The following is a 26,722-nucleotide window of genomic DNA, read 5'->3' on the forward strand; positions in this document are numbered from 1 at the left end:
AACTAGATCACAAGATATTGTTGTACTATAATACCATGTACCTGGGTGAATAAAAGAAACGTTCTGTTCCAAAAAAAAAAAAAAGATAAGATCATCATTTAAAAAAAGTGGCTAACGATCTTCCTAATTTACATAAACATGGTCAGAATGTTATTTTATATGAAATCTAGGCCAAATTAGATTCTTACTTATCTGGGTAAGAACTGGGTCAGATGAGCGATTCAGGGCCTTCAGAGCCCCCTTGTTGAAGAATAAGAGGGCTATTGTACTCGCCTTGGCTTTGGTATTGATGTTGATTTATCATTAATCCTCACATGGTGACACATCTTAATGAGAGGGGAGACAGAGTAAGTGACTCAAAAGGTCAAGCTCAAATCCCGAAACCACCTTTACTCTAGCTCCCCACCTGTCCCACCCTCTTTCCACTCCACCCTTATAAAAATAAAATAAATATTTTTAAAATTTGTTCAAAATATTTGAAATTCAACACGTTATTGTTTCTTAGTGCCTTCACCTTTGCTATTCATCCTTTTATTTTACATATATTACACCTAATTACATTTTAGCATCCAGGCCCCCCACCCCCCTCCACACACACACACACACACACACACACACACACACACACACACACACACACACACACACACACACACACATACTCCTTCCTTCTGTCTCTTTCCCATTACACTCCACCTATCTGGTAAATAAAATAAATATTTTTTTTAAGTTTTTGTACTTTTTTCCTCTCCCTTCCTCTTTCTATTCTAGTGTTTCTCCTTCATGTTTCCTGTTTTACTCCCAAACCCCTCACACAGTTAATAGTCGAGCATGTTGTTGTTCAAACAGTTCTTGTTAAAAATATAGAATGTTCAGGATTTTAGCTCAAACTTTTCTTACATATTTTTGTTGTCTTGCATTGCCTGTTGTTAGTGTCTGCAGGTACGTATAGTCACATGATTATCACTGACATAGGTAATAAACAGCCACCGCTATATACACCCTTCTTGTCTTGTACCAATCGCCACCCTTTCTGCAGCATTTCTTAACATTAAAATTCACTTTTTAGTCAGTTTTACATACGTTTCTTTCCTACACTTTCATCTTTAACTTTTATCTCACATACTTTGTGGAAATGACTCATCCGCAAATTTTAATGCGTACAAAATTAACACAGATTAAGCTTTATTTTATCTAGGTTTCAAAGAGAAAATAAATTTCTAGGTTCCGATCCTGTGAAAGAACATAATCATTTTTGTTTTAAGTAAATGCTCCTTCTTTGTTATCGTAACTATTAAATGAAACATGGTATAATGAACATGGAATAAATCTAACAGTTTACAGGTATAAAATCTAGCAGTGTCTCATGTGGCAGAAAGTCGAACAGTGTCTTCTGAGGAAGAAGTCTTACATCAGTGTCTCATAATGCAGAAAATCTAACATCATTTGTGTCTCATGAATTAGAAGATCTAACAGTGCCTTATGATGCAGAAAAACTTAAGCATCCAATTCTTATGTCTGATTCTCATGACAAAAAGCATGGGGAAGTTTTATTTTGATATTCAACTAGTGTTGCTTAATTTGTTTACATTTTCCATTGATAAAACAAACTGGTTATCTCCTGAATAATCCAGTCCAGATTAGCATCACAATATTTGTAAAGATATTTAATAGCTTAGTGAATAACAGACAATGAAAAGTAAACCTATCTAGAATCATTTGGTACCTATTGCTGTGGTATTGGAAGATATATCAAAGACCAGAGTCCTTTGTTCTTCACAATCTTTGAGAACCTAGGAATAAATTTTCTGTCACTTGCAATAAATATTATCATTCAGTTAGAAACCTTAGTTTTCAGCTTATTTCCTTCATCTAATTTAGAGAAGTTTGACTAGTATTTTACCTGTCTGCTTTCTATCTAATGAAGTGTTATTTTGTCTTAACACAGAGCTGAAATGAGTATCGTGAAATAAATTCAAAATGTTAATTGTCTAAATGTAATTCATGAAGAAGTTGTATTTTCAAGGCATTTCACAAATTGAAGCTAGCTTCCTTAAGTTGTAAAGTTGCTTTTTAGAATTTGCATTTATGGAGGAAAATGAAATGATGCTTTACATTGATGTAGGGAGAAGCATTAGGCATAGCTGCAGATAGGTACTGTTGCCATACAGTAGGTGTCACTTTACTTTATGATGCAGGTAGAAAACATTAGGCATAGCTGCAGATAGGTACTGTTGCCAGACAGTAGGTGTCAGGTTTCTTTATGATGCAGATAGAAGCATTAGGCATAGCTGCAGATAGGTACTGTTGCCAGACAGTAGGTGTCAGTTTACTTTATGATGCAGATAGAAAACATCAGGCATAGCTGCAGATAGGTACTGTTGCCAGACAGTAGGTGTCAGCTGTACTTTATGATGCAGATAGAAGCATTAGGCATCTGATGCAGATAGGTATGGTTGAGTAGATGTCAGTTATACCTCATGATGTAGATAGAAGCATTAGGCATAGATGCATATAGATACTGTTGCCAGTTAAACCTCATGATGCAGATAGAAGCATTAGGCATAGATGCATATAGATACTGTTGCCAGTTAAACCTCATGATGCAGATAGAAGCATTAGGCATACATGCAGATAGGTACTGTTGCCAGTTAAACCTCATGATGCAGATAGAAGTATTAGGTGTAGCTGTAGATAGGTACTGTTGCCAGTTAAACCTCATGATGCAGATAGAAGTATTAGGTGTAGCTGTAGATAGGTACTGTTGCAAGACATTAGGTCTCAGTTTAATCTTGTGATGCAGGTAGAAGCTTTAGGCATAGCTGCAGACAGGTAGTCTTGCAAGAGGGTAGGTGGCAGACCTCATGATATAGGTAGAACCATTAGGCATAGTTGCAGAAAGGTACACTTGCAAGAAAAGGTACACTTGCAAGACAGAAGAAGTCAGTGATATCTCATGATACAGATAGAAGCTTTAGGCATAGCTGCAGATAGGTATCTTGCAAGAGGGTAGGTGTCAGACCTCATGATATAGGTAGAACCATTAGGCATAGCTGCAGAAAGGTACACTTGCAAGACAGAAGAAGTCAGTGATATCTCATGATGTAGGTAGAAGCTTTAGGCAGAGCTGCAGATAGGTACTGTTGCAAGACAGTAAGTGTCAGTTGTACCTCATATTGTAGGTTGAACCATTAGGCATAGCTGCAGAAAGGTACATTTGCAAGACAGAAGAAGTTAGTGGTATTTCATGATGCAGGTAGAAGCTTTAGGCATAGCTGCAGAAAGGTACATTTGCAAGACAGAAGAAGTTAGTGATATCTCATGATGTAGGTAGAAGCTTTAGGCAGAGCTGCAGATAGGTACTGTTGCAAGACAGTAAGTGTCAGTTGTACCTCATATTGTAGGTTGAACCATTAGGCATAGCTGCAGAAAGGTACACTTGCAAGAAAGAAGAAGCCAGTGATATCGAAGCTTTAGGCAGAGCTGCAGATAGGTACTGTTGCAAGACAGTAGGTGTCAGTTGTACCTCATATTGTAGGTTGATCCATTAGGCATAGCTGCAGAAAGGTACATTTGCAGGACAGAAGAAGTCAGTGGTATTTCATGATGCAGGTAGAAGCTTTAGGTAGAGCTGCAGATAGGTACTGTTGCAAGACAGTAGGTGTCAGTTGTACCTCATATTGTAGGTTGATCCATTAGGCATAGCTGCAGAAAGGTACATTTGCAAGACAGAAGAAGTCAGTGATATTTTATGATGCAGGTAGAAGCTTTAGGTAGAGCTGCAGATAGGCACTGTTGTAAGACAGTAAGTGTCAGTTGTACCTCATATTGTAGGTTGAAGCATTAGACATAGCATCTTTGAGAACAGTAAGTGCCAGCTATACTTAAGTGGACGTTGAAGAATAGATATGTTTAAAGAAAGTGCTGGACTACATCTTAATTTATTGACTACAATTCTTTTGACAGAGTTCTTAGAATATAAACTGTTCAATAGCATACCAAAATATTCTCAGATGAGAAATAGCAATATTGAAACAGTGGATGAAGATGTTCCTTTCAACGCTATTAAGATGTGTTATAATGTATATTTTAACAACAGTGAACATTTATATTGTCTACAGCTGCAACACAAAGTCAGAATCCAAACCCATTCAATATCAAAGAGAAGTTGAAAAAAGCATCTGGAGGTGGTGGCAATATGTAAGTATATACTTCCTAACTTTTAGCATATTAACAGGTACATTTGGACCTCATTGTCAGAGACATGAGATACTTGAATGGTGCATGTTTGGTAAACTGAAAGGACAAAAAAATATGTAGCAAGAAACTGAAATATGAAAAAATAAAATCAGTCTCATAAATGATAATGACTGTGATGATGTTTGTGCAAATCATAATAATATATTGTTTAGACTTTAAGCCCACTCTGTGACTTATATAAAAGAAAGAGCTCAGTGTGTGACTGTCAGATTAAAGAGAGACTGCAGTCTATGACTGTAAGATTAAAGAAGGAGCTCAGTCTATGACTGTCAGATTACAAAGGAGCTCAGTCAATGACTGTCAGATTAAAGAAGGAGCTCAGTCTATGACTGTCAGATTAAAGACGGAGCTCAGTCTGTAACTCACATTACAGAAGGAGCTCAGTCTACGATTGTCAGATTAAAGAAAGAGCTCAGTCTATGATTGACAGATTACAGAAGGAGCTCAGTCTATGACTGTCAGATTAAAGAAGGAGCTCAGCCTATGACTGTCAGATTAAAGACGGAGCTCAGTCTGTAACTCACATTACAGAAGGAGCTCAGTCTACGATGGTCAGATTACAGAAGGAGCTCAATCTATGACTGTTAGAGTAAAGAACAAAATTAATCCCTGAATGTGGGATTATTGAATCAGTTCAGTTTTTACTTTCAGATTAAAGAACAAGGTCGGTTTGTAACTGTCACATTAAAGAATAAACTCAACCTGTTATTGTCAGATTGAAGAATAAGATCAGTCTGTGACTGTCAGATATCGAAGAATAAGATCAGTTTGTGACTGTCAGATATTGAAGAATAAGATCAGTCTGTGACTGTCAGATTTAAGAATAAGCCCAGTCTGTCAATGTCAGAGCATCTTTAGCTTTGTAGATGGTAAATGTATGTTTATAAAGTATTTTTGAAGGGACCATAACTTAAAGTTATGACCTTAGTTGATTTGTAACAACCACTTTGTAGACAAAATTCTGAGAGTTTGTGGCCATTTTCTTGGTATTTTATCAGTGAAATGTTTTTAGTTGACATACCCCTTCAGCAAATTTCTAGTTTCCACGAGTTTCTGCATACCATTTGGCCTTCAAATTTCAAAAAAGATATTTATTAGATAGTTGCATAATAAAAGTAATTATGTTACAAATACAACATATTTCAGTGAGGATGATTCAGCCCGTGAAAAATGGCTCCGTGCAGTAAATAGGATAAATCGTCTTTCAATGTAACATTTACCAGGCATGACTCTGCCAAAGTTTTACCATTCCCTCGACTGATTTGTGGTGTTAGATTCCTTTACTGTGTTTACTTTAACCTTTAGCATGCTAGATAAATTGTGGTCTGCAGGAAATGTCGTCTGCTAAAATTGTAAAGTTCATTCATTTTGCTCCAAAACTGGAAGAAATATTGTCAGAGTAGCAAACAGCTTGGAACCTGATCAGACGCCGATTTAATCGGCGTCTGATCTGGTTCCAAGCTGTTTGCAAAGGCTGTTAAATTCGCCTGCAGCAGGCTAAGGGTTAAGCTAGAATCACACTGCCCAGGAAGGGCTTGCAGATGAGTTCCCGATATGTAAGGAAATAAAGGTTTTGCGAACTTGTTACGGTAACAGAACCTTAATTAACCTTATTAGAACCGGAATAAAACCGTAATAGCTCATATTTTTACCACAGTTATTGTCTTCCAGACTGTTATGATCTTTTAAGATCTGTTACGATCTTTCCAGAACTGTTAGGGATTTATTACGGATTCCTTACGGATATATTACCTTACGGATATATTATCTATAGCAAAGTTTTGAGCATGTTCAAAACTTCGCACGTCCCTTGCCCCTGGATGCCCCCGATTTCTGAACAGATACACCGGATGACTAACGAATGAGTTAGGAGTTCTATGGATGTGTTATGGATGCTATCCGGAACTCATACACAAGCCCATTCAGGACAGTGTGATTCTAGTTTTATATGGATTTACTTGAATTGATCGGCTTAATATGTTTAGTTGGTTTGCATGTTATTTTTGAATTACCTAAATTATAGCATGTCTTGAAAAGGAAATTTTTTCAAGAATTTTGTGCTTTTTATATAGTTTCAACAGTATGCTTTATCAGGGATTTTTTTACCATTTAGAAACTGGGGCCTGGGGCCCATTCAGTTGGGAAAAATGTCGCGTAAAACCTGAAAATCGGGAAATACAAAAAAAAAAAGTTTTACCATCATACAACCTTTATTTCAGCATTGTTATTGTTTGATGTCATATTAAAAGTCTTTGTTTTTTGAAAGTGCCTGCTAAATTTTCTGGTATTTCTTCAGTGAGAAACTTGCAGACACTCAACGGTCAGTAAAATTTTGGGAAATTTAAACCTAAGAATTGAGAAAATAAGCAAATTTTTGCAGTTGGGATGGGGCCCATATTCGGCCCCAAAATCAGCCTTGAAAAATCCCTGTTTATTTAAAAAAGAAAATATACCTCCAATATTCTATCAAGGGTATGCAAATAATTGCCAGAACAGAGTGACTTACAGACATTACCCTTAGCCATGAGTTAGATTTATAAATGTATTTTTGTTTTGCACTGAGAGATAAATTATGATAGGCTATAGTTTTATCAGGTGAGTCTGATATAGCTGGAAAGGTTGAGGTTGTCAGTTTACAGTTTTTTTGCTATTTTAGGATATTGTCAATTCAAATCAGGTATGTGAATATGTGATATCACCCTTTTGATTATATGATATCAAGTGTGATGAATGGACAGTTATCATGTCACCCATTCAGATGTGTGATATCACATCTTTGAATGCTTGATATCAACAGTTGGAATATCTCTTGTAAAATTTCCTGCATATCTAAACTATAGTATATCAGGCATTACACCATGAGAAAGCCTGGATTTTTTAATAATAAAAATGTCATTTTGAAAATAAGAGAACAACTCTTTTTTAAAATATTTTAAGTATGTCTGTAAAAAATTCTGAAAGGATTATATAGGAAAAAAAGAAAACAAAATACTAATGAATGAATATGAAAATTTAACAAGTCTTTAATGTTTTAAAGAAAAAGAATTCTTGACACACCAAGCATGCCATTCAAAGTTATGGAGATTAAAAATCAGAGCAGTGTAAGTGATTCCTAATTGATACTAAAATTTATTCTTTTTGGTTATTTTTAGTATATTTTTGATTTCAGTAAGAAAAGTAAAAAGAAGAAGAGTTCAGCGCCAATTGACTGGTGAACACCATGAGATTATGAACATAAAAATAGGCCCACCAAACTGATTTATAGAACATATTATTTTCTATGATTTAGTGACATACTAAACACTGGAAGTTAATGGAATATTGTTAAAAATATTGCAAGATAGTTACGTAAATGATTCAGCGGAACAAACAGTCTGGTGGTCCTGTTTTATTTATTCATTAGAAAATGCATTCATGTTGAAGGATATTACCCCTTGTATTTTTTAAGTATCTACATTGTTGGGGATCAGTGAGAATTTCAAAGTTATGATCTGTATTGCGGCCTGTTACATCTGGCCAAATTACTTCATAGTGGGTTTGTTCTGCACAGATTGTTGATGTGCAGCTACACCTGAAACAATTTGATATACAATTTTCAGAATTTGATGCAGTTGTTGATTGTCAAGCAACAAACCACTTAAGGTCAAAACTTGACCAGAAAACTTTTTGAATCTTGATAATAAGCGTCCTGGGAAAACAAAAGTGGGTCGACCAATGACCAAACACCTCGCATCGGATTGTCAGGTCTGCTGTCGCAACTTCGTCATTCCAATAGCTAAAAGCAACACATGACCAACAACGCCGATGCCAGGCTGTCTGATCCTTGTCGCACCATATTTGTTTTCCATGCAGCTCATATTACATTAAAAGCCCATAATTTGTAGATGTTTCAATTCTTTTGTTCTGTTGCATAGTAGCAGACTTGTCAGTTGAAGGAATATAATTATAGTACTAGAATGGGTTTATTTTTGGGTATCTTTAGTATGTCATATTATTGGTGGAAAATCATGACTTTGAAATGATTTATTAAATAATATTAACACCTTGATTAAACAGCATATTACAAAACGAGTTCATATTCAATATACTTACGTCCTACAATATATTCAGGGGTTTCTTTTATTATACCCAGCTTAGAATTATATCAATATAATTATGTGCTTAAAAAATTAAGTTAAAAAAGCAATACTTCATAAAACAAGAGTTTTCAGAGAACAGCAATAAAATCTGTAGAAAGATCCTTTGGAAGCACAGAATGCAGCCAAGCAGAATAATAGCAGACTCGGTTTTATTGTCAGTTTGTTCATGAGAGGTAATGAAATGTGCAACACTTCTCACGCACCCTAGCACTGGCTTAAGTGGAACTCTATTACGCATCTATTGAATGGACTCCATGATCCCAAAGGACCAGAAAATATAACAACAAAAAGCCTTGTTATATAAGAAAGGTTAATGTGGTTACTGAGATACCAGTTTAGGTCAAGAAGGGATACAACTTTGTAAAAAAAAGAAAAATAGAGCTATGAAACCTGCATATTGCATGTCTTGTCATCATGGTGAACAAGTGTGTTTCATTTTCAGTCCATTCCTACTCACCAGCTTATATAAAAAACTTTATGAAAAATTGTTAATTCAGAACAAGGGTATAACTTTGTAAAAAAAAAAAAACAGCAGAATTATAGCACGTATGCAGTGCATGTCATGTCATCACAGTGAACAGATTTGTGGTATTTCAATCCAATCACAGAAGTGGGCATGCATGCATACAAAACTTAACCAAAAATGCTTAAGTCAAAAAATGGACCTAACTTCATAATAAAAGCAAAAAGAGTAACGGAACCTGTTTAGTGCTGGTCAAATTATCACAGTCAGCAAGTGTGTGAAATTGCAATCCATTCCCACATGTGGTTACTGAGACACCTGCATATAAACAAAAAGGTAACCAAGTATTGCTCAGTTGAAAAAAAGGGGCATAACATTGTAAAAAAGCAAAATACAGTTATGAACCAGTGCACTGCACATTAGGTCATCACTTTGAACAAGTATGTGAAGTTTGAATCAATTCCAAATAGTGGTTACTGAGATACCAGCTTACAACAAAACTTAAACCTTACCTTGCTAAATTTCTATAATGAACTGACCATCTGCCAATTTAGATAGTACCATTAACTGTTAAAAGTGGGTGCTTACCAAAAAGATACTGGCTGAATGGCGAATAGGGCAGATCATGATTAGACTGCATTGATGTGCAGGCTGATCATGATCTACACTGGTCGCAAAGGCAGAATTAGTCGTGTCAAGCATGGTAAGGGTTAACCAAAATGGGACAGGGATGTAGACGCCCAGGAACTTAACTACAGTAAACAAAGCTGAGTTTCAACAAAAATAATCCTGTTTTCTCGAATGAAAGTAACATTAGTTTCTCTACTATCTTCACATTTCAAATATGGTTTAATGGTTGTTTATCATTGAAAAAAATGTAAGGAAGAACAGTTTGTGTATTTGGGTTGTTAGGTGAACATGTAAGCAGTAAACATGAATGCAGCGATATCTAATATTAACCACTAACATTAATTGCAAGTATAAACTGCTGTGTTTGGTTGTGAGAATAGATTTACAATAACAATATAATATATAATAGCATAGTGCTAGCCCAGTCACATTATTTATCAATAATAAAACACTAACAGCACTGAAACAGAATCATATATTATATATCATTTAGATGCTGAGTAGTTTTACAATCCTATTTTACTATGATATGAGTTCTCAGGTGACCTACATTTAATTGTAACATGATAAGATCTCCAATTGATATTTTAAAGTTCCATGAAAGAATTGTCAACATATAATTCAAAGGTCATGTATATTTTGCTGTTATGTTACAGAATTTCCTAAAGGGTAATACATTGACTTGTTACTTTTTCTGTGGCATACTTGAATTCTGAGGTGATATTATACAATTATCGACTTTTTCATAGGTTGATATCAGGATTTATCAACCTGAAAAGAGTTATATTCACCGAGCCGAACTTTTTGAGGGTTGATAAATCTTGATATCAACCTATGAAAAAGTCAATAATTGTTTTATTACATGAATAAATGTAGTCAGTCTTGTTATTACAATTGTAACTTTAATAAAGAAATAAGGAATAAATTTAGACCAGATCAGGTTGATATTGGTTTTCCAAGCACCTACTTCGATCTATTCTTATTTTCGTACTATTTATAACCCAAAATAAGTTGATATGATATGTACTCATTACTTTTTGAACCGTTTTCAGCCAATCAGAGAAACAACAGAATACAGTCATGTAATAACATTCTTTAATGTGAGAGAAGTTTCATATAACTTCTTAATGTACAATGGTAGACTTTCAAGATGGTATCTTACTGTGACATGGTAGAATTTTATTAGAATTTCTAGTTGACTGATGTTGTATTGCAACAAAATATGATTTCCAGGTATTACATTATCATAAAATGATAGGATTTTCAGATGCTAGCTTACTATGATATGGTAGAATTTCTAGTTGTCTGAATCAGATAGACAGATGATGTCATATTGTAACGAAATATGATTTCCAGGTGTAACCTTATCATAAAATGATGGAATTTTCAGATGCTAGCTTACTATGATATGGTAGAATTTCTAGTTGACTGATGTCATATTGTAACGAAATATGATTTCCAGGTGTAACCTTATCATAAAATGATAGAATTTTCAGATGCTAGCTTACTATGATATGGTAGAATATTTTGTTGACTGATGTCATATTGTAACGAAATATGATTTCCAGGTGTTGCCTTACCATAAAATGATAGAATTTTCAGATGCTAATTTACTATGATATGGTAGAATTTTTTGTTGACTGATTACTTGTTGTAACCTGATAGAAATTGCAGATGCTATCTTAATGCAACAAAATTAATTCAAGTGACTCATGTAAGTCTGCTTAAATGATTTTAAAACATATCTTTAGCTATGATATAATTCTTTCTTGTATATGAAAACAAAGTGTTACATTATATTTAATTTCTGCAGAACACAATCTTGTGCAACTTATAAAATGATCTTGCTACCATATAAATTGATTGTAAATAATTCATGTATACAGGCCAACCAGTCCCAGCAAGGCTTTACTACCTACCATGGAGAAAGAGAACACAGAGATTCCACCAGCTCCATGGAACCTCTCGTCAGAGAAGTCAGACGAGCCTAGGAAGTTTGATTCTACTGGCATGTTCCACTGGTGTCCTGGCAGACCTATAGAGGAAGCAATCATGGTAAGTTTCTTATGCCTATTTCCTGGTGTCCCTGCAGACCTGTAGAGGAAGCCCTCTTGATAAGCTTCTTTTTATGCCCCCGAAGGGAGGCATATAGTTTTTGAACCGTCTGTCGGTCTGTCAGTCTGTCGGTCTGTCCGCAATTTTCGTGTCCGGTCCATATCTTTGTCATCGATGGATGGATTTTCAAATAACTTGGCATAAATGTGTACCACAGTAAGACGACGTGCAGTGCGCAAGACCCAGGTCCGTAGCTCAAAGGTCAAGGTCACACTTAGACGTTAAAGGATAGTGCATTGATGGGCGTGTCCGGTCCATATCTTTGTCATCGATGGATGGATTTTCAAATAACTTGGCATGAATGTGTACTACATTAAGACGACGTGCGGTGCGCAAGACCCAGGTTCGTAGCTCAAAGGTCAAGGTCACACTTAGACGTTAAAGGATAGTGCATTGATGGGCGTGTCCGGTCCATATCTTTGTCATCGATGGATGGATTTTCAAATAACTTGGCATGAATGTGTACCACAGTAAGACGACGAGCAGTGCGCAAGACCCAGGTCCGTAGCTCAAAGGTCAAGGTCACACTTAGTCGTTAAAGGATAGTGCATTGATGGGCGTGTCCGGTCCATATCTTTGTCATCGATGGATGGATTTTCAAATAACTTGGCATGAATGTGTACCACAATAAGACGACGTGTCACACGCAAGACCCAGGTCCGTAGCTCAAAGGTCAAGGTCACACTTAGACGTTAAAGATCGTTTTTCATGATAGTGCGTTGATGGGCATGTCCGGTCCATATCTTTGTCATTCATGCATGGATTTTAAAATAACTATGCATGAATGTGTGACACAGTAAGACGATGTGTAGCGCGCAAGACCCAGGTCCGTAGGTCAAAGGTCCTAAACTCTAACATCGGCCATAACTATTCATTCAAAGTGCCATCGGGGGCATGTGTCATCCTATGGAGACAGCTCTTGTTCCTGTTTACCGGTGTCTCATCAGACCTATAGAGGAAACCCTCTTGGTAAGCTTCTTTTTCCTGTTTACTGGTGTCCCGGCAGACCTATAGAGGAAGCCCTCTTGATATGCTTTTTTTTCCTGTTTACTGGTGTCCCATCAGACCTATAGAGGAAGCCCTCTTGGTATGCTTCTTTTTCCTGTTTACTGGTGTCCCATCAGACCTATAGAGGAAGCCCTCTTGGTATGCTTCTTTGTCCTGTTTACTGGTGTCCCATCAGACCTATAGAGGAAACCTTCTTGGCAAGCTTCTTTTTCCTGTTTACCGGTGTCTCGGCAGACCTATAGAGGAAGCCCTCTTGGTATGCTTCTTTTTCCTGTTTACTGGTGTCCTGGCAGACCTATAGAGGAAGCCCTCTTGGTAAACTTCTTTTTCCTGTTTACTGGTGTCCCGGCACACCTATAGAGGAAACCCTCCTGGTATGCTTCTTTTTCCTGTTTACTGGTGTCCCATCAGACTATAGAGGAAGCCCTCTTGGTAAGCTTCTTTTTTCCCATTAAACTGAACTTGCGCACCTCCTATTTTTCATCTGGGTCTGCCCCCTATTTCCAGAGTTATGGCCCCTGAAATAGCCAGAAATGCTCATTTTCTTCTTGTGACGTGCCTAGCTCAAAAAATATTTAATATAAATTTATCAAACCTTGCATAAGTCTTTATCATCATATGAACTTGCACACCTATTTTTCATCTAGGTCCGCCCCCCTATTTCCAGAGTAATGGCCCCTGAAATAGTCAAAAATGCACATTTTCACCTTGTGACGCACCTAACTCAAAAACTATTACATATGAATTTATTAAACCTTGCATGAGTCTTTATCATGATATGAACTTGCGCACCTCCTATTTTTAGTTTGCCTCCGCCCCATATTTTCAGAGTTATGGCCCCTGAAATAGTTAAAAATGCACATTTTCACCTTGTGACACACCAGGCTCAAAACATATATGATATAAATGGATGAAAACTTGCATGAGTCTTTATCATGATATAAACATGCATACCTGTTATTTTTTGGCTGGTTCCACCCCTATGTTTAAAGTTATGGCCCCTGAAATAGTCAAAAATGTACATTTTCACCTAATTATGTGCCTAGCTCAAAAAGTATTTGATGTAAATTCATGAAACCTTGCTTGAGTCTTTATCATGATGTGACTTGCACACTTGGCATTCTTCTTGAGAATCTTAGCGCTTATTACAGAGTTATGGCCCTTGAAATAGCCAAAAATAAAGGATTTTTTGTTTGTGATGCTCATAGCTCAAAAATATATGGCCTAGGGTAATGAATCCTTTTCATAAACTGTTTGTTGAGGCTATACCCACTTCAGACGGCAAACATTTGAATTATTGCCCCTTATTTGTGACAAATGTACCAGTGGGGGCACACCCTGTGTCCTACAGACACATTCTAGTTCCTGTTTACTGTTGTCCCATCAGACCTATAGAGGAAACCATCATGGTAAGCTTTTTTTCCCTGTTTTCTGGTGTCCCATCAGACCTATAGAGGAAGCCCTCTTGGTAAGCTTCTTTTTCCTGTTTACTGGTGTCCAATCAGACCTATATATAGATGAAACCCTCTTGGTAAGCTTCTATTTCCTGTTTACTGGTGTCCCGGCAGACCTTTAGAGGAAGCCCTTTTGGTAAGCTTCTTTTTCCTGCTTACTGGTGTCCCATTAGACCTATAAAGGAAGCCCTCTTGGTAAGTTTCTTTTTCCTGTTAACTGGTGTCCCGGCAGACCTATAGAGGAAGCCCTCTTGGTAAGCTTCTTTTTCCTGTTTACTGGTGACCCATCAGACCTATAAAGGACCCTCTTGGTATGCTTCTTTTTCCTGTTAACTGTTATCCCGGCAGACCTATAGAGAAAGCCCTCTTGGTATGCTTCTTTTTCCTGTTTACTGGTGTCCCATCAGACCTATAAAGGAAGCCCTCTTGGTAAGCTTCTTTTTCCTGTTAACAGTTATCCCGGCAGACCTATAGAGGAAACCCTCTTGGTAAGCTTCTATTTCCTGTTTACTGTTGTCCCATTAGACCTATAGAGGAAGCCATTATGTTAAGCTTTTTCCTGTTTACTGGTGTCCCATCAGACCTATAGAGGAAGCCTTCTTGGTAAGCTTCTTTTTCCTGTTTACTGGTGTCCCATCAGACCTATAGAGGATACCCTCTTGGTAAGCTTCTATTTCCTGTTTACTGTTGTCCCATTAGACCTATAGAGGAAGCCATTATGTTAAGCTTTTTCCTGTTTACTGGTGTCCCATCAGACCTATAGAGGAAGCCTTCTTGGTAAGCTTCTTTTTCCTGTTTACTGGTGTCCCATCAGACATATAGAGGGAATCCTCTAGGTAAGCTTCTATTTCCTGTTTACTGGTGCCCCGGCAGACCTATAGAGGAAGCCCTCTTGGTAAGCGCCTTTTTCCTGTTTACTGGTGTCCCATTAGACCTATTGAGGAAGCCCTCTTGATATGCTTCTTATTCCTGTTTACTGTTGTCCCATCAGACCTATAGAGGAAGCCATCATGGTAAGCTTCTTTGACCTGTTTCTGTTTTCCCATCAGACCTATAGAAGAAGCCCTCTTCGTATGCTTCTTTTTCCTGTTTACCGTTGTCCCATCAGACCTATAGAGGAAGCCATCATGGTAAGCTTCTTTGTCCTGTTTACTGTTGTCCTATCAGACCTATAGAGGAAGCCCTCTTGGAAAGCTTCTTTGTCCTGTTTACTGTTGTCCCATCAGACCTATAGAGGAAGCCATCATGTTAAGCTTCTTTGTCCTGTTTACTGATGTCCCATCAGACCTATAGAGGAAGCCCTCTTGGTAAGCTTCTTTTTCCTGTTAACTGTTGTCCTGGCAGACCTATAGAGGAAACCCTCTTGGTAAGCTTCTATTTCTTTTGGTAAGCTTCTTTTTCCCGTTTACTGGTGTCCCATTAGACCTATAGAGGAAACCCTCTTGGTAAGCTTCTTTTTCCTGTTTACTGGTGTCCCATTAGACCTATTGAGGAAGCCCTCTTGATATGCTTCTTTTTCCTGTTTACTGTTGTCCCATCAGACCTATAGAGGAAGCCATCATGGTAAGCTTTTTTGTCCTGTTTACTGTTTTCCCATCAGACCTATAGAAGAAGCCCTCTTGGTATGCTTCTTTTTCCTGTTTACTGTTGTCCCATCAGACCTATAGAGGAAGCCATCATGGTAAGCTTCTTTGTCCTGTTTACTGTTGTCCTATCAGACCTATAGAGGAAGCCCTCTTGGTATGCTTCTTTGTCCTGTTTACTGTTGTCCCATCAGACCAATAGAGGAAGCCCTCTTGGTAAGCTTCTATTGAGGAAGCCCTCTTGGTGAGCTTATTTGTCCTGTTTACTGTTGTCCCATTAGACCTATAAAGAAAGCCCTGTTGGTATGCTTCTTTTTCCTGTTTACTGTTGTCCCATCAGACCTATAGAGGAAGCCATCATGGTAAGCTTCTTTGGCCTGTTTTCTGTTTTCCCATCAGACCTATAGAAGAAGCCCTCTTCGTATGCTTCTTTTTCCTGTTTACCATTGTCCCATCAGACCTATAGAGGAAGCCATCATGGTAAGCTTCTTTGTCCTGTTTACTGTTGTCCTATCAGACCTATAGAGGAAGCCCTCTTGGAAAGCTTCTTTGTCCTGTTTACTGTTGTCCCATCAGACCTATAGAGGAAGCCCTCTTGGTATGCTTCTTTGTCCTGTTTACTGGTGTCCCATCAGACCTATAGAGGAAGCCCTCTTGGTAAGCTTCTTTTTCCTGTTAACTGTTGTCCTGGCAGACCTATAGAGGAAGCCCTCTTGGTAAGCTTCTTTTTCCTGTTAACTGTTGTCCTGGCAGACCTATAGAGGAAACCCTCTTGGTAAGCTTCTATTTCTTTTGGTAAGCTTCTTTTTCCCGTTTACTGGTGTCCCATTAGACCTATAGAGGAAACCCTCTTGGTAAGCTTCTTTTTCCTGTTTACTGGTGTCCCATTAGACCTATTGAGGAAGCCCTCTTGATATGCTTCTTTTTCCTGTTTACTGTTGTCCCATCAGACCTATAGAGGAAGCCATCATGGTAAGCTTTTTTGTCCTGTTTACTGTTTTCCCATCAGACCTATAGAAGAAGCCCTCTTGGTATGCTTCTTTTTCCTGTTTACCGTTGTCCCATCAGACCTATAGAGGAAGCCATCATGGTAAGCTTCTTTGTCCTGTTTACTGTTGTCCTATCAGACCTATAGAGGAAGCCCTCTTGGTATGCTTCTTTGTCCTGTTTACTGTTGTCCCATCAGACCAATAGAGGAAGCCCTCTTGGTAAGCTTCTATGGAGGAAGCCCTCTTGGTGAGCTTATTTGTCCTGTTTACTGTTGTCCCATTAGACCTATAGAGAAAGCCCTGTTGGTATGCTTCTTTTTCCTGTTTACTGTTGTCCCATCAGACCTATAGAGGAAGCCATCATGTTAAGCTTCTTTTTGCTGTTTACTGGTGTCCCATCAGACTTATAGAGGAAGCCCTCTTGGTAAGCTTCTATTGAGGAAGCCCTCTTGGTGAGCTTCTTTGTCCTGTTTACTGTTGTCCCATTAGACCTATAGAGAAAGCCCTGTTGGTATGCTTCTTTTTCCTGTTTACTGTTGTCCCATCAGACCTATAGAGGAAGCCATCACGTTAAGCTTCTTTTTCCTGTTTACTGGTGTCCCATCAGACCTATAGAGGTAGCCATCATGTTAAGCTTCTTTTTCCTCTCTAATGGTGTCCCATCAGACCTATAGAGGAAGCCCTCTTGGTATGCTTCTTTTTCCTGTTTACTGTTGTCCCATCAGACCTACAGAGGAAGCCCTCTTGGTAAGCTTCTTTTTCCTGTTTACTGGTGTCCTGGCAGACCTATAGAGGAACCCCTCTTGGTATGCTTCTTTTTCCTGTTTACTAGTGTCCCATCATACCTATTGAGGAAACCCTCTTGGTAAGCTTCTACTTCCTGTTTACTGGTGTCCCATCAGACCTATAGAGGAAACCCTCTTGGTAAGCTTCTATTTCTTTTGGTAAGCTTCTTTTTCCTGTTTACTGGTGTCCCATTAGACCTATAGAGGAAACCCTCTTGGTAAGCTTCTATTTCTTTTGGTAACTTTCTTTTTCCTGTTTACTGGTGTCCCATTAGACCTATTGAGGAAGCCCTCTTGGTAAGCTTCTTTGTCCTGTTTACTGTTGTCCCATTAGACCTATAGAGAAAGCCCTCTTGGTATGGTTCTTTTTCCTGTTTACTGGTGTCCCATCAGACCTGTAGAAGAAGCCATCATGCTAAGCTTCTTTTTCCTATTTACTGGTGGGCCGTCAGACCTATAGAGGAAGCCCTCTTGGTGTGCTTCTTTTTCCTGTTTACTGGTGTCCCATCAGACTATAGAGGAAGCCCTCTTGGTAAGCTTCTTTTTATGCCCCCCTTTGAAAAAGGAGGGGTATATTGTTTTGCAGATGTCGGTCGGTCGGTAGGTCTGTCGGTTGGTCGGTCAGTCGGAATGTAGACCTATCCGTTTCCGGATGATAACTCAAGAACGCTTAGGCCTAGGATCATGAAAGTTGATAGGGAGGTTGGTCATCACCAGCAGATGACCCCTATTGATTTTGAGGTCTGTATGTCAAAGGTCAAGGTCAGTGTGACCCTGAATAGTAAAACGGTTTCCGGATGATAACTCAAGAACATTTGGGCGTAGGATCATGAAAGTTGATAGGGAGGTTGGTAATGACCATCAGATGACCCCTATTGATTTTGAGGTCAGTATGTTAAAGGTCAAGGTCACAATGACCCTGAACAGTAAAATGGTTTCCGGATGATAACTCAAGAACGCTTGGGCCTAGGGTCACGGAAGTTGATAGAGAGGTTGGTCATCACCAGCAGATGACCCCTATTGATTTTGAGGTCTGTATGTCAAAGGTCAAGGTCACAGTGACCCTGAATAGTGGAACGGTTTCCGGATGATAACTCAAGAACACTTGGGCCTAGGATCATGAAAGTTGATAGGGAGGTTGGTAATGACCATCGGATGACCCCTATTGATTTTGAGGTCAGTATGTTAAAGGTCAAGGTCACAGTGACCCTGAACAGTAAAACGGTTTCCGGATGATAACTCAAGAACGCTTAGGCCTAGGGTCATGAAAGTTGATAGGGAGGTTGATCATGACCAGCAGGTGACCCCTATTGATTTTGAGGTCAGTATGTCAAAGGTCAAGGTCACAGTGACCAGGAACAGTTAAATGGTTTCTGATCTTCTTGTCCAAAACCATAGGGCCTAGGGCTTTGATATTTGGTATGTAGCAAAATCTAGTGGTCCTCTACCAAGATTGTTCTGATTATTTCCCTGGGGTCAAATATGGCCCCACCCCTAGGGTCACATGGTTTATATAGACTTATATAGGAAAAAAATTTGAAAATCTTCTTGTCCAAACCACAAAGTCTGTGGCTTTGGTATTTTGTAATGTAGCATCATTTAGTGGTTCTCTATCAAGTTTGTTCAAGTTATCCCTCTTGGGTCAAATATGGCCCTGCCTCAGAGGTCAAACGGTTCATATAGACTTATATAGGGAAACACTTAGAATCTTCATGTCCATAACTTACATTATTCAAATTTGGACCACATGTATAGTTTTGAGCGGCAAGATGAACCTTGACATGAGTTGACCTTGATCTTGACCTAGTGACCTACTTTCACATTTCTGTACCTACAGCCTTCAAATTTGGACCACATGCATAGGTTTGTGTACTGAAAAAAACTTTGACCTTGTTATTGACCTAGTGACCTACTGTCACATTTTTGAAGGTACAGGCTTCAAATTTGGACCACATGCATAGTTTTTTGTTCCAAAATAAAATTTGACCTTGATTTTGACCTAGTGACCTACTTTCACATTTCTCAAGCTACAGCCTTCAAATTTGGACCACAAGCATAGTTTTGTGTACTGAAATGAACTTTGATCTTGAGATTGACCTAGTGACCTACTTTCACATTTCTGAAGGTACAGGCTTCAAATTTGGACCACTTGCATAGTTTTGTTTTCTGAAATAAAATTTGACCTTGATTTTGACCTAGTGACCTACTTCCACATTTCTCAAGCTACAGCCTTCAAATTTGAACCACATGCATAGTTTTGTGTACCGAAATGAACTTTGATCATGAGATTGACCTAGTGACCTATTTTCACATTTTTGAAGGTACATGCTTCAAATTTGGACTGCATGCATATTTTTGTGTTCTGAATTGAAATTTTACATTGATTTTTATCTATTACCTACTTTCACATTTCTCAAGCTACAGCCTCCAAATTTGAAGCACATGCATAGTTCTGTCTACCAAAATGAACTTTACCTTTAAATTGATCTAGTGACCTGCTTTCACATTTCTCAAACCACCGCTTTCAAATTTGGACCACATACACATTGTTTTGTACCTAAATGATATTTGACCTTGATTTTGACCTTGAGCTAGTCTTGAAATTTGGAACATTCAAAAATGGCGCAGTGGATGGCGCCAAGATCAATCTGTAATCTCTTGTTAGGTTAATAGGTTAAAGGTCAAGGTCAGATTAAACCAGAATGGTAGAATTTTTGTTTACAGTGAGCATATAATTTCTGTTCCTTGTGCAATTACTGAATGCATCAAGGGGGGCATTTCGTGTTCGACGAGCTCTTGTTTCCCATTAAACCTATTGAGGAAGCCCTCTTGGTATGTTTCTTTTTCCTGTTTACTGGTGTCCCATCATACCTATAGAGGAAGCCCTCTTGGTAAGCTTCTACTTCCTGTTTACTGGTGTCTCATCAGACCTATAGAGGAAACCCTCTTGGTAGGCTTCTATTTCTTTTGGTAAGCTTCTTTTTCCTGTTTACTGGTGTCCCATTAGACCTATTGAGGAAGCCCTCTTGGTAAGCTTCTTTTTCCTGTTTACTGTTGTCCCATTAGACCTATAGAGAAAGCCCTCTTGGTATGGTTCTTTTTCCTGTGTACTGGTGTCCCATCAGACTATAGAGGAAGCCGTCTTGGTAAGCTTCTTTTTTCCCATTAAACCTATTGAGGAAGCCCTCTTGGTATGGTTCTTTTTCCTGTTTACTGGTGTCCCATCAGACTATAGAGGAAGCCCTCTTGGTAAGCTTCTTTGTCCTGTTTACTGTTGTCCCATTAGACCTATAGAGGAAGCCCTCTTGGTAAGCTTCTTTTTCCTGTTTACTGGTGTCCCATTAAACCTATTGAGGAAGCCCTCTTGGTATGCTTCTTTTTCCTGTTTACTGGTGTCCCATCAGACTATAGAGGAAGCCCTCTTGGTAAGCTTCTTTGTCCTGTTTACTGTTGTCCCATTAGACCTATAGAGGAAGCCCTCTTGGTAAGCTTCTTTTTCCTGTTTACTTGTGTCCCATTAAACCTATTGAGGAAGCCCTCTTGGTATGCTTCTTTTTCCTGTTTACTGATGTCCCATCAGACTATAGAGGAAGCCCTCTTGGTAAGCTTCTTTTTTCCCATTAAACCTATTGAGGAAGCCCTCTTGGTATGTTTCTTTTTCCTGTTTACTGGTGTCCCATCAGACCTTTAGAGGAAGCCCTCTTGGTAAGCTTCTTTTTCCTGTTTACTGGTGTCCCATCAGACCTATAGAGGAAGCCCTCTTGGTAAGCTTTTTCCTGTTTACTGGTGTCCCATCAGACCTATAGAGGAAGCCCTCTTGGTATGCTTCTTTTTCCTGTTTACTGGTGTCCCATCAGACTTACAGATGAAGCCCTCTTGGTAAGTCCCGCTTAGCTCAATAGGTAAGAGCGTTGGTCTACGGATCTCGGGGTCGCGAGTTCGATCCTCGGGCGGGGCGTATGTTCTCCGTGACTATTTGATAAACGACATTGTGTCTGATATCATTAGTCCTCCACCTCTGATTCATGTGGGGAAGTTGGCAGTTACTTGCGGAGAACAGGTTTGTACTGGTACAGAATCCAGGAAAACTGGTTAGGTTAACTGCCCGCCGTTACATGACTGAAATACTGTTGAAAAAACGGCGTTAAACCCAAAACAAACAAAAAACCTCTTGGTAAGTCTTTTTTTCCTTCACTATGTGACAGGTGAACTTTTGTGATCGCCCGTTGTCAGTCTGTCTGTCTGTCTGTCTGTCCACAATTTCTTGTGAACAAGATATTTTGCAATTGATTTTAATCAAACTTGTGCACAACTTATATTGGCATAATACCTTGGTTCCTTTCAAAAACTGGCCAGATCCCATCATGGGTTCCAGAGGTTTGGCCCCTTAAAGGGCCAAAATTTGCTATTTTGGAACATGATAGAGACCACATTTTGTAATCGATTTTAATCAAACTTGCACACAACTTGTATTGTCATAATATCTCGGTTCCTTTCGAAAACTGGCCAACTCCCATATTGGGTTCCAGAGTTATGGCCCCTTAAAGGGCCAAAATTTGCTATTTTGCCTTTTGCAGCCATATAGAGACTTCATTATGTCGCCTTCACCGTCTGTCTATCCGTCGGTCGGTCAGCATTAAGCTTGTCTGGCTTCCACAGGTCAAACTGCTGGCCAGATTTCGACGAAACTTCACAGGAATGATTATGAAACTTAGTCAGAATGTTTATCTTGATGATTCCTAGGCCAAGTTTGAAACTGGGTTATGTGGGGTCAAAAACTAGGTCACCTGCTCAAATTAAAGGAAAAGCTTGTTCACACTTTGAGGCCACATTTATGACCCTACCTTCCTGAAACTTAGTCAGAATGTTTATCTTGATGATTCCTGGGCCAAATTCGAAACTGGGTTATGTGGGGTCAAAAACCAGGTCACCCGCTCAAATTAAAGGAAAAGCTTGTTAATACTGTAGAGGCCATATTTATGGTCGTATCTTCATGAAACTTGGTGCAGAATCTTTATCTTGATGATTCCTAGGTCAAGTTCGAAACTGGGTTATGTTGGGTCAAAAACTAGGTCACTCGCTCAAATCAAAGGAAAATCTTGTTAATACTGTAGAGGCCATATTTATGACCGTATCTTCATGAAACTTGGTCAGAATCTTGATGATTCCAAGGCCAGGTTTAACAGGTGAGCAATACAGGGTCATCATGACCCTCCTGTACTGTTGTCCCATCAGACCTATAGAGGCCATCATGGTAAGTTTATTATGCATGTTTACTATTTTACTATTACCATGGCAATGCCTCTCAAAAATGTACAGTATTAAATGTAATATATAATAGGGCAATATTGAATATTCTTGTCAATGAATATGAAATGGTTTTGATTTATTGTAGAAAATAGATTTAAGCTTTGACTTCACTGAAACTGAAACACTCAAATTACAGGACTTTTAAGTCATGTATGGGTTGTTCTACACGAAACGAGAATTTTAGAAAAACCTTTACACCAAAATAAAAAATGTAACTACTATATAGTTTGTGTTTTACTGCACTTACTGATTGCACAATCTTTGCAATACCATGATGATATTTTTATTTGTAGGACCGTAATAAAGCTGCATTGACAGTTCTATGCAATCACGTAGTGGTGTGTTTATTTGCGGATGCTACATCTCCATTGATTGGTCTGAGAAACCTTGTTATGCCACTACGAGCAAGCAATTTTCACTTCAACGAACTGAAACATGTTGTTATTGTTGGCAACCTTGACTACCTACACAGAGAATGGAAAACTGTACAGAACTTTCCCAAAGTTTGCATTCTTCCAGTAAGTGTATCTTATTCCATTATTGAATATTTTCTAGAGAATGGTGACTTATCAAAGACAGTGAGTGACAGCAAACTTTATTTTTGAAAGAAAAACTACAGAGACTTGTTAGTGCCCATTCACATTCAAGCTGTGATTACGTGGGCCTGTGCCAGTCATGCAATATAATAGGGTTATTATAACAGTAGCTTGATCTGTGATGCTGTATATTGGCTCAAGTGGATTTTTGCCAGATCAGATTTCATGAGGCAAGCAAGTGCCAAGTGTGATCCAACCTTGCAAAATCCACGATAGCCGAATACAAAATCCCAGATCTAGCTACTGTTAAAATGACCCTTTTATTATATACCTCTACCTTTTTGTTTATTGTTTTGTTATTGAATGAAATCTTCAATGTTTATCGATATTAAAATGGAACTAAGTGAAGATTTTATGTTCGCTATTTATAGAACTGTGTCAGGTCTTGCATATTAATGAAAGTAGTCCGGCAGCATACAATAGGGAAGATACAATACAGAATTTAAAAGGTACAATACGGATTTTTTTCTGCCTGTTCATATTTAATTGTGAAATACAAGCCGATTTTTTTTTTACAAAATTTATATAGATATATAAATAAAGGGATATCTTGGTACGGTCATGGATTTTTCTGCTATGTCAATTTAGCAGTCACACAATGAGATTTGTCCCTGAATAGTCTGCATTTTATAGCAGATAGATAGCACAACTATTTGCAAGAAATTTAGAGAATTATCATACCATTATCAAGGACCAGTTTCATTTTCTCTGAAGGTTGTGTGACTGGTTACTGGTTACTAGTACAACTGGTCATACAACTGTTTGTGACTGGTCCAAGGACTGGAGAATCCCATGATCCACCACGACAATGTTAAGATCGGTCAAGACTTGTAGTAAAACAGTTGTCCAACAGCAATGATCTGTTTGGTTGCAGGAAGGTTTTCTTACATGGTCAAATTTTCGTTATGACTGGTGATGTTGTGTAATTAAAGGCACATGTTTTTGTGTAGAAAGGTCAGTTTTACTATTATAACTACTTATGACATTTTCTGCATAGGGTAATGATCCCTTTTTAGCTCAACTGTCACGTAGTGAAAAGGTGAGCTTTTGTGATTGCCCTTCGTCCGTCCGTCCACAATTTCTTGTGAACATGATAGAGACCACATTTTGCAGTCAATTTTTATCAAACTTGCACACAACTTGTATTGGCATAATATCTCATTTCCTTTCTAAAACTGGCCAGATCCCATCATGGGTTCCAGAGTTATGGCCCCTTATAGGGCCAAAATTTGCTATTTTGACTTGTGAACATGAAAGAGACCACATTTTGCAATCAATTTTAATTAAACTTGCACACAACTTGTATTGGCTTGTCCTTTCGAAAACTGACCAGATCCCATCATGGGTTCCAGAGTTATGGCCCCTTAAAGGGCCAAACTTTGCTATTTTGGCTTTTGCAGCCATATAGAGACTTCATTTATGGTTATGATACAAACTTGCAAAATATCTTTAACAACAGTTGATCTTGAATTCGAAGATGAATTCATCAGATCCATTCATAGGTTCCAGAGTTACTGCCCCTGATTGACCCATGAAAGAGCCAAAATTTGTTAATTTTTACCCTGTGAACACAATAGAAGTGACATTTTACATTCCATTTTAACCACACTTACACAACTTAAGTCACAATAAAATCTCAGTTCCTTTCAAAAATCAGCTAGCTTCCATGATGGATTCTAGAGATGGGGCAAAATTTTCTGTTTTGGCCATTTCAGCCATATAGAGGTTTCATTTATGCTTTGATTTGATACAAACTTGCACATGATGTTTATCTTGATGATTCCTATGCCAAATTCAAAACTAGGTCATATGGGGTCAAAAACTAGGTCACCTTATCAAATCAAAGGAAAAGATTGTTAACACCCTAGAGACCACATTTATGACCCTATCTTCATGAAACTTGGTCAGAATATTTATCTTGATGATTCCTATGCCAAGTTTAAAACTAGGTCATATGGGGTCAAAAACTAGGTCACTCAGTCAAATCAAAGGAAAAGCTTGTTAACACCCTAGAGGCCATATTTATGACCTTATCTTCATGAAACTTGGTCAGAATGTTTGTCTTGATGATTCCAAGGCCAAGTTCGAAACTGGGTCATGTGGGGTCAAAAACTAGGTCACCACTCAAATCAAAGGAAAAGCTTGTTAACACTCTAGAGGCCATATTTATGACCCTATCTTCATAAAACTTAGTCAGAATGTTTATCTTGATGATTCCAAGGCCAAGTGTAACAGGTGAGCAATATAGGGTCATTATGACCCTCTTGTTTATTATTATTACTAGATAAATCAAAGATTATTAGATAAAGCAAAGAAATTCTATTGTTTTGCAGGGATCGCCTTTGAACAGAGCCAACCTACGTGCAGTAAACATCAACTTGTGTGATATGTGTGTAATATTATCTGCGAAGGATCGTAACCTTGACGATCCTCATTTAGTTGACAAGGAAGCTATTCTCTGCTCTCTCAATATAAAGGCAATGACATTTGATGACAGTGTTGGTTTAATACAGTCATCCTCCCCAAATAGTCCTGGAAATGCTTTAGGTAAGTATATTGTTGGTGTTGCTGAAATCACATACGTAGGATCTTAAAGTTGATCTTTTGTTTGCAACTCTAAAATTTATCCAACACTGTTAGGAGACTGCATTATGATTGCATTAGCTGGATGCTTTATTGTCCAGAACAAGATTGCATTGTGTACTGTTAATAACGGTAATTGCACAAGGAGAACAAATTATAGCAGGACAAATGAAAATTCTAGACAGCTCGTCCTGCAGGACAAGGTATTTTCAAAGAATTTGTCGAGCTCTGGGCAATAATTAGAGCATATATGGTAGCTAAAGCTAATAGCATACAAATTGTCAACGTGATATTAAAATTTCATGGTCTGTGTGTTGGGAGAATGATATTCTCTGTTTATATTTCAGATTTCCTGCCACCAGGTTTTATGCAGGTAAGCAGCCCATCAAAGACATCGAGAAGGGGATCAGCATGTGGCTCAAATGTTCCTCTCATAACTGAACTGGGTGAGTATTCCAAACAGGGTAGAAAATACAGTCTGTTACAAGATGCATTTTAAGCTTAGAGCGCACCAATGAAAGTAACAGCAGACTGTTTGAATAAGCAGAACTCTATCATAAATGAACATTGAACAGACTCCATGGTCACAAATGACCAAAAATAACAGCAAGCAGTTAATAAACATTTTGTGTAGGGCTGCTTTACGGCTTCCATAGGACACTTAAAGACAGTGATAATAAATTAACTAGATCCTTTTATAGCATAGAGCACAACCAAAATTATGATAGAAAAGTTAATGAGAGGTAATGAAAAGTGCAACACCCCTTAGAAAGATTTGTATAACATGTACAAGATTATTTTCTGTTT

At 38.2% G+C, this 26,722-nt stretch overlaps 1 protein-coding gene across 10 annotated transcripts in view; it reads left to right on the forward strand.

The window, feature by feature from the left end:
* LOC123562212 (calcium-activated potassium channel slowpoke-like) overlaps positions 1–26,722 on the forward strand; it is a 125,702-nt gene that overhangs the window by 86,518 nt on the left and 12,462 nt on the right. For 4 of the 10 annotated variants that reach the window (XM_053536671.1, XM_053536673.1, XM_053536677.1 and 1 more), the window contains 6 exons: positions 4,122–4,200; positions 5,407–5,469; positions 11,379–11,547; positions 23,030–23,254; positions 25,666–25,879; positions 26,263–26,361. In XM_053536671.1, the coding sequence (XP_053392646.1) occupies positions 4,122–4,200; positions 5,407–5,469; positions 11,379–11,547; positions 23,030–23,254; positions 25,666–25,879; positions 26,263–26,361 (849 nt within the window). Of the gene's footprint in view, positions 1–4,121; positions 4,201–5,406; positions 5,470–7,429; positions 7,472–11,378; positions 11,548–23,029; positions 23,255–25,665; positions 25,880–26,262; positions 26,362–26,722 lie in introns of all 10 variants that reach the window. The other 6 variants (XM_053536674.1, XM_053536676.1, XM_053536679.1 and 3 more) reach the window with 2 other exon arrangements.

The sequence above is a fragment of the Mercenaria mercenaria genome, chromosome 2 (genome assembly GCF_021730395.1).
Source record: "Mercenaria mercenaria strain notata chromosome 2, MADL_Memer_1, whole genome shotgun sequence".
Taxonomy (NCBI): Eukaryota; Metazoa; Mollusca; class Bivalvia; order Venerida; family Veneridae; genus Mercenaria; species Mercenaria mercenaria.